Source organism: Lepidochelys olivacea (assembly GCF_965140295.1).
Source record: "Lepidochelys olivacea isolate rLepOli2 genome assembly, chromosome: 14".
NCBI classification, from domain to species: Eukaryota; Metazoa; Chordata; order Testudines; family Cheloniidae; genus Lepidochelys; species Lepidochelys olivacea.
This window is the reverse complement of record NC_140424.1, coordinates 4,615,116-4,628,868: the sequence shown is the minus strand read 5'-3', so window position 1 is coordinate 4,628,868 and position 13,753 is coordinate 4,615,116. Positions and strand designations below refer to the sequence as shown.

The window sequence follows — 13,753 nt, the reverse complement described above, 5'->3', positions numbered from 1 at the left end:
AGACCTGTACACATGGAATCATACACAAGTTTGTGGTCTCATCCCAGTTCCTGGTGGCCAAGTGTTTATCTCACACACACCACAGTCACATCGGAGGCTAATTGTTAACAGAGTGGATGAAGAGGACCAAAGGGGGAAATGGAGCTAGAATTCCCTTCTGATCCTCTAGGAGGCAACCCTCTCAGCTCAAGAGGAGGCATACTTAAATGAATCACGAGTGGGGCTGACAGGAGATTGGGATTTGCATTGCTGCTGCTTATTTCTCTGCCTGTTAGAAAGATGAATGGAGGACTTGCCGCAGAGTTGCCAGACGGCCTAAATGCACAAAAAACCAAAGGCTGAGCTTGGTTTTATTTTTTGGGTGAGGGCAAAGGGGAAAAGTAGAAAACAAGAATGAAAAAAGAAGGAACTGTCAAAGAAAACCGGAGACCAATTAATCCCTGGCATAATTCCAGGGAAGTGAAAGTGATTAAGAGAAGAACCCAACTGACTTGTCCCATCTGAAAATGAAGCATAGTAACCTGAAAGGTGACAATGCGCTTCCCATCTCTACCCCCAGGATGGAGCTGGGCCTGATTTGCTGTGCTCCGTCCATGCCTGCATTTCAGTTTTAACCAATTCATATCACAGCAGGGGCGTGGGGGAGGTAAGGAGATCAGACTCTGTTAGGTTTGGCATGAATCATTCAGGGAGTTTCCAAGCTCATATGGACTTTCAGGTCATTTTCACTAAACAGATGATATCATCCCCTTCCCTGTGCAGCAGAACAGAACAGGTATCAGCCTCTGATGATGTCACTTTTCCTCCGAGCCGGGGGAATGCTGGGATTTTTAAAAGGACACGTAGTCACAATTGTTTATTATATTTACTCTGAGACTTCAGGCTTCCTGCCGAACTGCTAGCAAGAATTTTAACCCCCTGCCCTCCCAGGAGCTGCGCTTCCATCAGGTTCATTTACTGCCTCCCAGGCAGCTCACATGCCATTTGAAGGGGGTTAAGAGAAGGAGATAGAGGCTCTCAAGAGAATACCAAGCAAGGGATACGCTTGCTTTTTCCATTCCCTCTGGCACCAGCAAGGGCTGGTTTCCCTCCACTCCTGATCCTGCAAATACTCACTCACCCAAGTAGCCTCACTGATATCAGTGAAAATACTCATGTGTGCAAGAGCTACTTGCACAAGTAAGAATTTTGCAGGATCAGGGCCCTAGTCTTTCAGGGGTTTATAACCCCAAATTAGGCCCCTGGGAGTTTTCCTATTGACTTCAATGGGAGTAGGAACAAGCCCATAAACCTTATTTCTGAGCTGGAACCTGGCAAGGGTCTCACCCCTTTTGCATGATTCATGTCCATCAGCAGGACTGTGCCTTCACGTACGTGTCCGTGTATCTATATTGCTATGTCTGTACCTAAGTGTTCTTATTCAGCACTCTATAATTAAAAATACCTTTACTGCCCATAAAAGTGAGATGCTGACATCGCCAAGTGGAGCCAAGCTACCCGTGGGCAGCTGCATAAACCCTCATGAGCAATGCCAACAGGCACCGCAGTCCAGGTCTGAAACACCTTCCGGGCCACCCTATCTAACCGCGCTGTTAGTGAATCTCAGCGCCGCCTGCTAGCCCAGATCCGCATAGTCACTGAGCTCCGCCAATGCACCTTCACCTGATTTGCAGCTCCTTCTGCTATTCCAGTGGTGGGACCCTATACAGCGCTCAAGCCTGATCGACAGCCCCCATTATTATTCTAGGGCTACATTTGCCGTACATAGCTGTGCAAATGCACCTTAAACCTGACCTGCAGCCTGCCCGCCCCCACTGCTATTCCAGGCTTAGGTTCTCCACGCACAGCACATCTGTCCTGCAGCACCTGTTGCTGTTCCCTGCTGCGGCTGAGCTAACCCTCTCAGAGTTTCTGTCTGGTGGTTTTGAGACACTGAGAAATGTGTACTCATGGCTGGAGCTCGATTTCATTACAGAGGTTAAAGGTTATTGCATGAACTCGTTGTGTTACTTCCCTCTTTTTGAAATGGCCCAGTCATCCACCTAAGAACACCAGCTGCTGCGCATCCATAGGAACTAGCCCCAGAGTCTGTTTCGAAGGAGCAGGGTGATCACAGAGACAGCCTCATGCTGGGAATGGACACACATTCCACTACTCCTTAAGGGCTCCTCCGGAGCTGCCGTCACTTACTGACCACAACACCTGTTCTGCAGTGTCCTTTAGCTACATATTTGCCTGACAGGCTGCAACAGTCTCCATACCTCCCTGCTGGCTGCTGTGCAGGAGGCAATCACTCCTAGACTAGCGGCACAATGTGGGGAGTTAAAGCTGGCTGCTCGGCCTTGGCATTTCCAAACGGTTAGTGCCTATTAACAATCACATTTCTGCCTGACCATTTCTTAGCTACCGAATGGTTGGTCTTGAAGGCAGTAGACTGGGCGCCATGAGATCTGGATTCAACTCCCCGCTCTGCTACAGACTCACTATGTGACCTTAGGCAAGTCATTTATTCTCTCCACACCACAGTTCCCCATCTGTAAAATAGCATTTGTCAACCAGCTCTGTCACTTAGTTATTAATATTTACTGTATTTGTACGGCAGTAGCACCTAGGATCTCCAATCACAGGCCAGCACCCTATTGTGCCAGGAGCTGTACACACACAGAACTAAAAGACTGTCCCTGGCCCACACAGCCAACAACCTAAGTAAACTGCTTAGTCAGTTTCCTTCTACGACTTGTGTCTTGTGGGTGTTTTGCCCAGTAATGAAAAAGGGAAAACATTCCAAACCAGAAAGAAAAGGAGTACTAGTGGCACCTTAGAGACTAACCAATTTATTAGAGCATAAGCTTTTTGATTTTCCACTGAATGCATCCGATGAAGTGAGCTGTAGCTCACGAAAGCTTATGCTCTAATAAATTGGTTAGTCTCTAAGATGCCACTAGCCCTCCTTTTCTTTTTGCAAATCCAGACTAACACGGCTGCTACTCTGAAACATTCCAAACCAGGAAAATGTTTCAGGGGGTTGTTTATTTAATTTCCTGATCTGATTCACCTCATTCCAAGAACATACTTATAGGCAGTTCTAAAAGGATCGCATAGCAGTTCTGCAGCCTATACACTCAGGTCTAGATCTTCAAAGGCATTTAGGCTCCTAACTTCCTTTGAAATCAGTGGTTTCCTGGCATCACGTATGATTAGGACTAACCAAAAGAGCTGTAATGAATAACCAATAAGGAATGCCACTGTGCAGCTTTGCATCCGAAAAGGGTGGGGCAGGGGGAGTCTGGTCCCTCAGAAGATGTTTGCCTTTGCTGCTGCTGTTTTATTTTTTCAGTTATGTTTTTCTTCCATTTTCTTAGTGGGAAGAAAAGGTTCCTTCCAAAGTGGGGACATGCGGGAAGAGAATAGAGATGGCCACCGCGCCCATGCTTGCTGCCCCCCTTGTCTAGAAAAGTCAAGTCATATTCCACAGCTGGCATTTGAGGAGATTGTAACACATATGTCCTCCCACATTACAGAAATAGCCCAGTCCGACCACAGAGAAATCTTGCGTAGAGCTGTGCGAATAAGGCATTATTTGATTCGCTGGCAAGTCTGAAAACAATAAAATATCCATTTCAGACAGAACCACAACATATAATTTTTCAAAATTTTTGGTGAAGCAAAGAGTTAAAAATAAATGTGCTGGGGGGTTGAGCTTTATGTTTCATTAGATAGCAACCTTTAAAAACACTTTTTGTTTTGCATTTTCCTTCTTTTTAAAAAAAATAAAAACAAGAAGTCATTTCAACCCTTCACAAAATGTTTAAAAATCAAAACATTTAGATTTTTTCCCAACTTTTTTTTCAACTGAAACAATTGGGTGAAACTGCCATGAAGTTGCAGAATGTTTTGTCATCCTTTGTTGCCAGAAAGAAAGTTTTGGCCCAGTTCTAGCTATGCTTCACCCTGGCTAAGAGGTGCTGTGAGTTCTAGGCCATTTGTTTCCACCTCTGGAGACCCGGGGTGGACTTTGGTCAGAAATGAAAAATGCCTCCAGCAGTATCTTTCCAGTCCTGCTGTTTGTTGTACCCATCACAGAATAAACTCACCCAATGAGCAGCCCCTGCTCCATAGTGCTGCAGGGTAAGTGGCTGCTGAGTGTGTGTGGGATGTGGGGAGAGAAGGGGAGACTTGGGAGCTGGGAAAGCAGGGGAACATCTGTAATGCCGCAGGGGAGGTCTAAGTTAGAAAACAGAGCATAGGAGGGGTGAGAACCTCGCAGCCTGGGGTCTAGGGGAGCTGCTGTAATGCTGCAGGGCAGGTTGGAGCCAAAGAGCAGAGAACAGAGCAGAGTGCAGGGACAGCTGGGACAAGGGGGAACGCCCGCAATGCTGTAGGGCAGGTTTGAGAACAGGCAGAGTGTGGTGGGGACTGCAAGGGAGGGAACTACCTGTAAAGTTACAAGGCAGGGCTGAGCTGGGGGGTGGGGGAGTGGGAATGAAGGGGGTAGAACAGTCTGATCGACCCCAGCTGCTTTGCTGTCACCTTTTCTCTTCACTGGACCCCACTGCCTTATCTTTAGCCTGAGTGCGGTTTTTTCCCTTATTCCAGGAAAACAATAAGAAACTTCCAAAAAGGGCAGGAGCGGGAGATAGGAAAAGAAGCCCAGCTCCTGGGACGTCCTACCGGATCAGTCACATCCCTGCTCTAGAGCCATTGTTGAATACACATTCTTATTAACATCTAATACACGCTGATGGATCAGGAGTGAGGGGCAGAAGGGAGAGAAAACCTTATTATGTGTACGTACAGCACCTTCCACAATGGGGCCCCCCATCTCAGTAGCACCTAGTGGCCTCAGGTGTCATACAAATAATTGATCATAAGGCGCATAGAGAGATGTATTTACTTGGATCAGTGGTTCTCAACCTCTTTACCGTTGTGGGCCACACATGCAGTTCTCTATGTGTTGTGTGGGCCGCATCCACACAATATATATACTACCTGTGTGGCCCTGAGGATGTCACATGGGCTGCAGCTGTGTGCTGATTGGGCCTCGGGTTGAGAGCCACCGACTTAAACAGTCAGCTCTTTGGTGCAGGCACCATCTCTTTGTTATTTGTTTGTCCAAGGACCAGCATGATGGGCCCTGATCTGTGACTGGGGTCCTACATGCTTCCATAATACAAATTATTAATACCTAATAATAAATAATAATAATAATGAATAACACTCTGGGCATTACTCAAGTGAACCCTGTTTAGGGTTATACCTTGCAGGCAAAACTCTATTGACTTCAGTAGGGGATGGGCCTTCATGAACAATATTGGGTCAGAGCCATTTAGCAAACACAGTTATGGTGAAACTCCATTTTTGGTGCAGAAGAATGAAAGCCTGGTGCAGTTTTAATGCACTGAAAGAGGCAGCTTCTGATTATAGCAAAAGGCTTGGGTTATAGCAAAGCCATTTAAAAAAAAACCCGACTTCCCCGTAAAAAGGGTTTGTGTTTTTTAAAGTTTCAATAAAAACCTTTTGAACTACGAAATAACAGTCAGCTTTGCAGCTCAGCGAAGGGCTGGGAAACAAGTTTCCAAATGCATATTTTTAATTAATGACCTGCCTAGGAGCTGCTCTCAATTTTCAGTGACTAAAAGGCCATTCAGGATTTTTTCCCCTCCCTAAATCTGATTATTTGTGGAGAGTATTTATAGAGAGCCTTTGTGGATTTTTATCTCCATCACATGCATTTTCCATTTTAAAAAGAAAGAAAAAAAGAGAGAGAGAGAAAAAAAGAACTACCAACTGTAGCGTTTACTTTTAACCTTTTGCGGGGTAGAGTGATCATTTGTTTACCATTTTTCCCTGTCTCATATTGGGAATACAGGGCCTGATCTTGCAGGTAGTCCTTCGCACGATGGGGTCCATCTGTGTGGATCTGTCTGCAAGATCTGGCTGGTCCCAAAATATTACAAGAGCCTCATTTTGGTATTTCAATAGGTGTTCCACTGCTGGGTCCAATGGGAATGGGAGGTGCAGAAAAGATTAACACAGGAGAGGATAAGTGGTCTTGTAACTAAAGGTACATCTACATTGCAAAGAAATAACCCTTGGTGTCATGTCTCAGAGCCTGGGTCAGCTGACTCAGGATTCACAGGGCACGGGTGTGGGGTTAAAAATAGCAATGTTAATATTCAGGCTCGGAATCAGGGACTCCAGGCTGAGCCCGAATGTGTACACTGCTATTTTTAGCTCTGCAGTCCAAGCCCCACAAGCCCGAGACAATTGACCCAAGGTCAGAGTCGGCACCAAGGGTTTTTCTTTGTAGTGTAGACATACTCACAGGCCCTAGCCGAGGACTTGGGAAGTCTGGGTTCAATTCCTGGCTCTGCCAAGGACTCTCTGTATGGCCTGGGCAAAGACATCTCTGTGTCTCAGTTATCCACCTTTAAGATGAGGATACTAATCTTTTGCCCATCTTGCCTGTTCAGATTGTAAGCTTTTCAGGGCAGGGAATGTCTCTCACTATGAATTTGTACAGCTCCTAACACAACAGAGCCCCACTTCCGTTGGGGCTGCCATTATACCGTTGCCCTATCTTCTGACACCAAAGTCCTATCCCGACACCAGCATTACTCCTCCATAGAGCAGCAGCAGACGTTCAGGGCTTTGCAGATTGCCTTCCTAGTGGAGGAGAAATCAGTCTTGGTATATTCTAAGCGTAACTTATTTTATTTACAGCTAAACACCAGTCCTGGAACAGAGATGGTCAAAAACAGCTAGCAGAAAAATCCCTTCTTTCAGGAATCTCAGCCCAACAGCAACATCAGTGTTTAAATCAGGGATGATTTAATTGGGGATGGGTCCTGCTTTTGAGCAGGGGGTTGGACTAGATGACCTCCTGAGGTCCCTTCCAACCCTGATATTCTACGATTCTATGATCCTGTTTCCAAGGAGAAACACTGCATCAGAAATTTACTCCAATCAGAGACCAAAGCAGAGAGCAAGTTCTCCTGTTGCTCTCACAGCTCCCTGTGTCCAGAATATTACAGACCAAAACTACCACCACCCCACAGCACGTCTTCCCAAAACTGAACATTTGCTTGCACGCTACTCAAAAGCACTTGTAAGACTACATGTAATGAAATCACCTGATGATGCCTGCTATAACAATACAAAATAAATAGCAACTATGGCACCAACTCCCAGTACAGAACCGAATTCTTGGTGCTCAGTTTATCCCTTCGGCTCACAGACAGTGAGAAAGGATCACTTACATTCAGGAGTTTCACTAGGTTTGCTTCACACCTTTGTGTAATGGGATATTAAGCCCAACATAAAGGGAATTCCTTAGGTTATCCAGGACAAAGTTTTGACTCAGGCACCCAGGACACAGACAGACTGAGCAACAAGAGGCCATTTTTACATAGTAACACACAGAGAATATAGTTAAAGGTGCAAATCATAAATTTTAGGGCAAGAGAGGACGACTGTGCGCACCCTACTCTGACCTCCTGCATAACACAAGCCAGAGAATTTCACCCACTGATGCAGCTAAAGGAACTATTCTTTTCTGCTGTGCAGGTGAACATTACTGAGCCCAAATACCTGCGGTTAACTATTGTCTCTCTTTCAGAAAGACGTCCAATCTTGTTTTAAAGACTCCAGGTGATGAGGAATTTGCCACCTTCCTTGGTTAACTTGGTTAACAACCCTCACTGTTCGCATTTTTCATCTTATTTCCAATTTGAATTTCTCTAGCTTCAACTTCTAGCCACTGGATCTGGTTATACCTTCATCTGCTGGATTAGAGACCCTCCCTCAAATCAGATACTTCAGCCTAAACACCTCCACCAGAAGAAGATATCTCACTATAGAACATGAAAAAGAATTCATAGATAAGGTTGAGAAGCTCCAACCAAATTCACTCCATCGTGGTCTGATATTTCAGCCCACGTGGTTACATATCACACATGGATCTCAGATCCCCTCTACATCCTGGCCACAGCAAGATGAATTAGAGGGCAAAAGGGAAAGTTTTAAATTGGACTTTCTTCCCCCAGTGTGGGCATTAATTACACAGAGCTGTCTGGGCACAAACCAACTATCACCAAGGAACGTCTCACTCCATAAATTTTAAGCTACTAATAATAAGACTGGACAGCAGTTTTTAGGCTTCAGTAGATAGTTTACAATTAACCTACTCCTGTCAGCTGGAAAATCAACTTACATGTGATTCCAGTTCACGTCTGAATCACTTTGAGTTAGAAATTTCCTTTGAAACCAAGTAGACTCACATTAGGTTTCTATTTAGAGATGGGCCCAAGATGCAAAACTCAGAACCAGATCCTGCTCTGAACTTCCCGGACATTTGAGTTGTTTGCATACAGGGTTTTGGTGTGGCTTATTATAGGAATAAAGGCCACCAGGGGGGTTTGGATATAAACTTCCTCAAAGGTCAGGGCTGTTTTGCCCAGGGGGTTGATTCGTCCCCATCTCGACTCAGTTTATCATCTGCTCCTAGGCTTCCTCTTTTGGAGTTAGCAGGGGCCTCAATCACAGCTAAGACAACAGGAGAGAACAGCTGCATCTGGACGTTCTAAAGCCAAAAAGCGTGAGCTGTTCACAAGCCTCACTCAGTGAAACTAACCTCCATGCAGCTTATAGATGTGCACCGTAAGGGGCACCTGGCCAGTAAGTCATAAGACTTTTTTTACATACCTTCCTTGGATTGCTTTTTAGAAGGGAGAAGGACCTGCCTCCTGAAGAGTCTGTCCAGCCATCCAACAGCCAGCTGGATGCCCTCGGTCGTCTTTCAGATAGCTCTGGTAGAGCCCTACGTACAAAACCAAAACAATCAAACCTCAGCAGTTGTCACTAGCATCCAACAATGCTCTGAAGACAAATGTGCAGCCATGTTTATCTACCGCTCAAAACCATTACAGCAGAAAGGTTGGTCACTGCTCAACATTGGGTGTGGGAGGGGGATTGCACATTTCAGAACCAAGGTGCAGCAGCTGAGCTACGAAAGTAAGCCCAGGAATGGAATAGCAGGGAGGGGCTGCAGTCAGGAGAAGAGTGCATCAGCATAGCTGTGTAAGTGGTGGGCCGGGGGTGGGGGTGCAGGTCCAGACTGGGGTGCATTGGAAGAGCTGTCTGGGAGGGGGATTTCTGGACTGGAATAACAGGGAGCGCTGCAGGTTTGGGCCAAGGCACATTAAAAGCAGCATGCAGGTGCCATAGTAGTAGACGAGCAGAGCAGGCCTGAGGAACAAAGCAATGCAATGGAAGTTATACCTGGCACACAGCACTCTGAGCTCCTCCCTTTCTTCAGCACCAGATTCACTCCCCATTTTTTAGATGCAAAATACAAGCAAGCAAAATGGGCATTTATTGGAGCTTTTTCCAACCTAAACCGCCCACTCAGCGCCTCATGCATTGCTGACAACTGTGTCAAAGAGCAAAAACATGGGCAATTCTGGTCCATCCATCTCACAAGAGCTCCAGAGGCAGGCACTTACCAGGGCCTATAAGAGGTTTATAATGACAGAACTGGTAGTGAACAGGGGATTGGGCAGGGGAGGAGTGGAAGGGGGAAACTGGTGGGGGGGAGGAATAGACGCCCAGTCATTTTGTGTGATTAGAAGGGACATTTCATTCCTCTAGGAACTTGGACCCAAATGTGGCGTTGCCATGGTTTCACACCCACGGACTGGAAATGACAATATTAGCAGGGTGACCTGGTAATTAGAAGCTGTGCCCCCAGATCAGCCTGCAGGGAAAATAAAGAGAGATTATCGAGCCCGAAAGACGCAGCATAATGCTGCAGGCTCCTGGGTTCCATACCTTTTATAACTGGCCCATTTAAATGCAGATTATGACTTTCCACCTGGGGCTGCTAATCTGTCTCACAGCCAAATCAAACAATAAAGCATCTCTCAGCACAATGGGGCCAGGGTTTTTCAAATTTGGTCTGTCATTGGGGTTGGGTTTTTCCCCCTTTTCTCAGGAGTTGCCACATTCAAATACGATTATTTCTCCTTTTCCAACCCCCTCCCTCCCCCCAGTTCCAGAGTAGCAGGGTCACATCGCAACATTTGTTCCCCAAGATTCTGAGGGCAGGATGGGCCCAAAGTTTGATCTGAGTTACACAGGTGGGAATGAGTTTCAGATGCTCAGCGCTCAAGGCAGTAAGGATGAAGGTCAAGGAGTTATGCACATGTGCAACTAAGATCAGAAACTGGGACACGCCTCTATTCCATCTAACTACACAATCCGGCTGGAAGTTCTACCTCCCTACCAATCTGGGTGTTCTTCACCCATTTACCTACACTGCCTCTAGTGATATGACTGGATTGATGTCAAGGTAGGACTTGAGAGGAAGAAGGGTACAGAGCTAGCCTCCGGCTAGACCCTGGTTCAATTCCCCCTGTGTGACCTTGGGCAAGTCATTGTCTCTTTCCATGCATCAGTTTCCCCATCTGTGTAATGAGGATAACAGTCCTTCCCTACCACACAAGAAGGGTGAGGATGAATACCCTAAAGTTTGTGAGGCACTCAGATACTGTGTTGAAGATGTCCATGTAAGTACCTTGGGCAGGTTTGGTTTTATTGTTGGTGAAGAACACTCGGAGAGAATTAAGAGTCAACCCCTATTTTGTCTGAACGAGTTAGCCCATCATTAGTGAAGTAGCAGGAATTTCCATAGACCTGGTCTACACTTAGAAGTTTTACCAGTAACTATTGCAGTTAGGGTGTGATTATTATTACTGTTTTTAACCAAAATAGTCACGCCAGTAAAAAGCCAGTTTAGACATCGTTATATTGGTATAAAAGTGCTTATCCCAGTATAGCGTATTACTTTTCCCATCCAGGAGAAAGCCATACTGATACAAGCAAGCAATTTTATACCAATATAACTGCATCTACACAAGGCCTTTATACTGCTTTAACTATACCGATCTAGTTAAAAGAACAGGAGTACTCGTGGTACCTTAGAGACTAACAAATGTATTTGAGCATAAGCTTTCGTGGGTTAAACCCCACTTCATCGGATGCATGCAGTGGAAAATACAGTAGGAAGATAGATAGAGAGAGATAGATACACACACACATACACAGAGATCATGAAACAATGGGTGTTATCATACACCCTATAACGAGAGTGATCAGTTTAGGTGAGCTATTACCAGCAGGAGAGAAAAAAAACCTTTTGCCGTAATAATCAAGATGGGCCATTTCCAGCAGTTGACAAGAATGTGTGAGGAACAGTGGTACAACTTGGGGGTGTAAATAAGTCTTCAGGGTTTGATCCTGTGAGACTTTGATAATAAGACCTGTCTAGTACTTTTCATCAATAGTTCTCAAAGCACTTTGCAAAGCAGGCCAAGATTATTAGTCCCATTTTCCCAGATGGGGAAACTGAGACAAAAAGTGCGGACATGACTTGCCCAAAGTCACCCAGCAGACTGGTGGTAGAGCTCTGAATTGGACACAGGTCTCCGGAGTCCAGTTCAGCATCCTGTCCACATGGCCCCACAGCCTCTCAACTACGTGGCCGATGGGAAAAGAGATACTGCAAGTGTCAGTTGGGGTTGGTCCTGCTTTGAGCAGAGGGTTGGACTAGATGACCTCCTGAGGTCTCTTCCAACCCTAATCTCCTATGATTCTATGATTCTCCATTCCTGCTGCAGCCAATGGATCTTGCCTGATCAGGAAAACAAAAAACTGTCTCTTTTTAGATGTGCTTTCTGTGGCCACGGCTGCCTGCACTGGCTGTGGGGGGAGGGTTCATGCCAGAGACATTAACAGCATTTTCAGATTTAAACAAAAAAATGAAAATAATCCATTAAAAAAATCTTCATTTTAAACACTGACAAAGCTGGTAAATGTGAGTATTGTGGAAGCCAGACAACTATATCAACACAGTCAGAGACTGGAAGGTTTAAGCTCCTTACTCCATGAATATGCTTTGAACACGCTGGTTTTTATAAAGTAGGAGAGCATTTTAATGAATTGCAAACATAGCAAAAAGCTAGCACTCTATCTGACCTCTCAGTCCTCACCCTCAAAGAAAACCTGCACGACACCTTCAGAAGATGAGCCTGGGAGCTTAAATTCATAACTTTGCTAAACACTAAAATTCATGGTCTTAGTAAAGACACTGCTGTAATTGCCATAAATCCAATCTATAACCCACTAACCCTACTATTTTGTCCTATGACTGCAGCCATGTTAGCGGGCCACTTCACCTCAACGGTCCCTTGAAATATCTTAACTACTTATGCTACACAATCTGTTCCACCGTGTATTTAGCTTTGACACGCCAAGTAGTATACCTTTCCCAGCCCTGAAGAGGAGCTCTGTGTAAGCTCGAAAGCTTGTCTCTCTCACCAATGAAAAAAGAAAAGGAGTACTAGTGGCACCTTAGAGACTAACCAATTTATTAATGCATCTGATGAAGTGAGCTGTAGCTCACGAAAGCTTATGCTCAAATAAATTGGTTAGTCTCTAAGGTGCCACAAGTCCTCCTCTTCTTTTTGCGAATACAGACTAACACGGCTGCTACTCTGAAACCTCTCACCAATGAAGTTGTTCCATTAAAAGACATTACCTCCCCCAGCTTGTCTCTTTAATCAGAACACTACCGCCATGTCTACACAAGAGAGCGAACAGTGGTGCAGCTGTACTGATGTACGATCGCTCGTGTAGCCGCTCTAGGCTGAGGGGAGAAGCTCTCCCGTTGACATAATTAATCCACCCCCAACGAGCAGTGGTAGCTATGTCAGCGGGAGAAACTCTCCTACCTACACAGTGCTATGCACACTAGTGCATTTGTTGGTGTAACTCATGTCGTTCGGAAGGGTGGAATGTTCTCACTCCTGAGCGACATAAGTTTTGCCAATATAAATGGTAGCGTAGCCATAGCCTAAGTTAACATCCAAGTGTTTGATCTATGTTTTCTCATAACCCTGCGGTAAATCAGATACCACCACGATGGGCCATTTTATATAATTTTAGCTAGAGAGCCTGGATTATCATCCCCCTTTTACAGATGGGGAAACTGAGGCACGGAGGTGTGCCCCACTCAAGAGGCACCTCAGCCTTCCCATCTCAGGCTGGGAGAAAGAAAAGGTGTAGCTCACACCTAGGGAGGAGGAGGAATCATGCTGGACTGTCCCAGAACACAGAGGAGGATGTACAAGAATAACCTCAAGAGAAAACGTCCCAGTGATGGCTAAGGCAGGAAGGCTGCATAACTGTACAGTGCAGGCACCTGGAGTGATCTAAAGGCATGGAGTTGCATCTGACACCACCTCCCCCAAAACTAATGCTAATCAAAGTAGAATGTTAAGCAGGGAGGAAGGATGGGCTAGTGGTTAGAGTGCTAGCCTGAGACTTGGGAGACCCAGGTTCAAATTTCTGTTCTACCACAGATGCCCTGGGAGATGTTGGGCAAGTAACTCAGTTAGGCACCCAAATACCTTTGAGAATCTGGGCCTCAATCTCTGGGTCCCTCGTTGCGAGTGCATCCTGCATTAAAGGCTGTGAGGCACCTGAGCCCGACAGTAATGGAAGGTGGTTTAGAAGCCTGACCTTGCACTCCTGTATTCCAATCCCAGTTCTGACACGGATTCTCTCTGGGACCTCAGGCAAATCAGTTCACATCTGTGCCTCAGTTTCCCCACCTGCAAAATAGGCACTCGTTCCACAGGGTGCAGTGAGGATTAACCATGTAATGTTTGGAAAGTGCTTTGAAGTTGAAGATTTA

At 45.7% G+C, this 13,753-nt stretch overlaps 1 protein-coding gene across 3 annotated transcripts in view; it reads right to left on the bottom strand.

The window, feature by feature from the left end:
- The window catches only part of LOC311531193 (uncharacterized protein), a 270,167-nt gene that overhangs the window by 210,728 nt on the left and 45,686 nt on the right, over nucleotides 1-13,753 (bottom strand). For all 3 annotated transcript variants that reach the window (XM_084648371.1, XM_084648369.1, XM_084648370.1), the window contains exon 2: nucleotides 8,704-8,818. In XM_084648371.1, coding sequence (XP_084504497.1) covers nucleotides 8,704-8,818 — 115 coding nt within the window. The remainder of the gene's footprint in view (nucleotides 1-8,703; nucleotides 8,819-13,753) is intronic.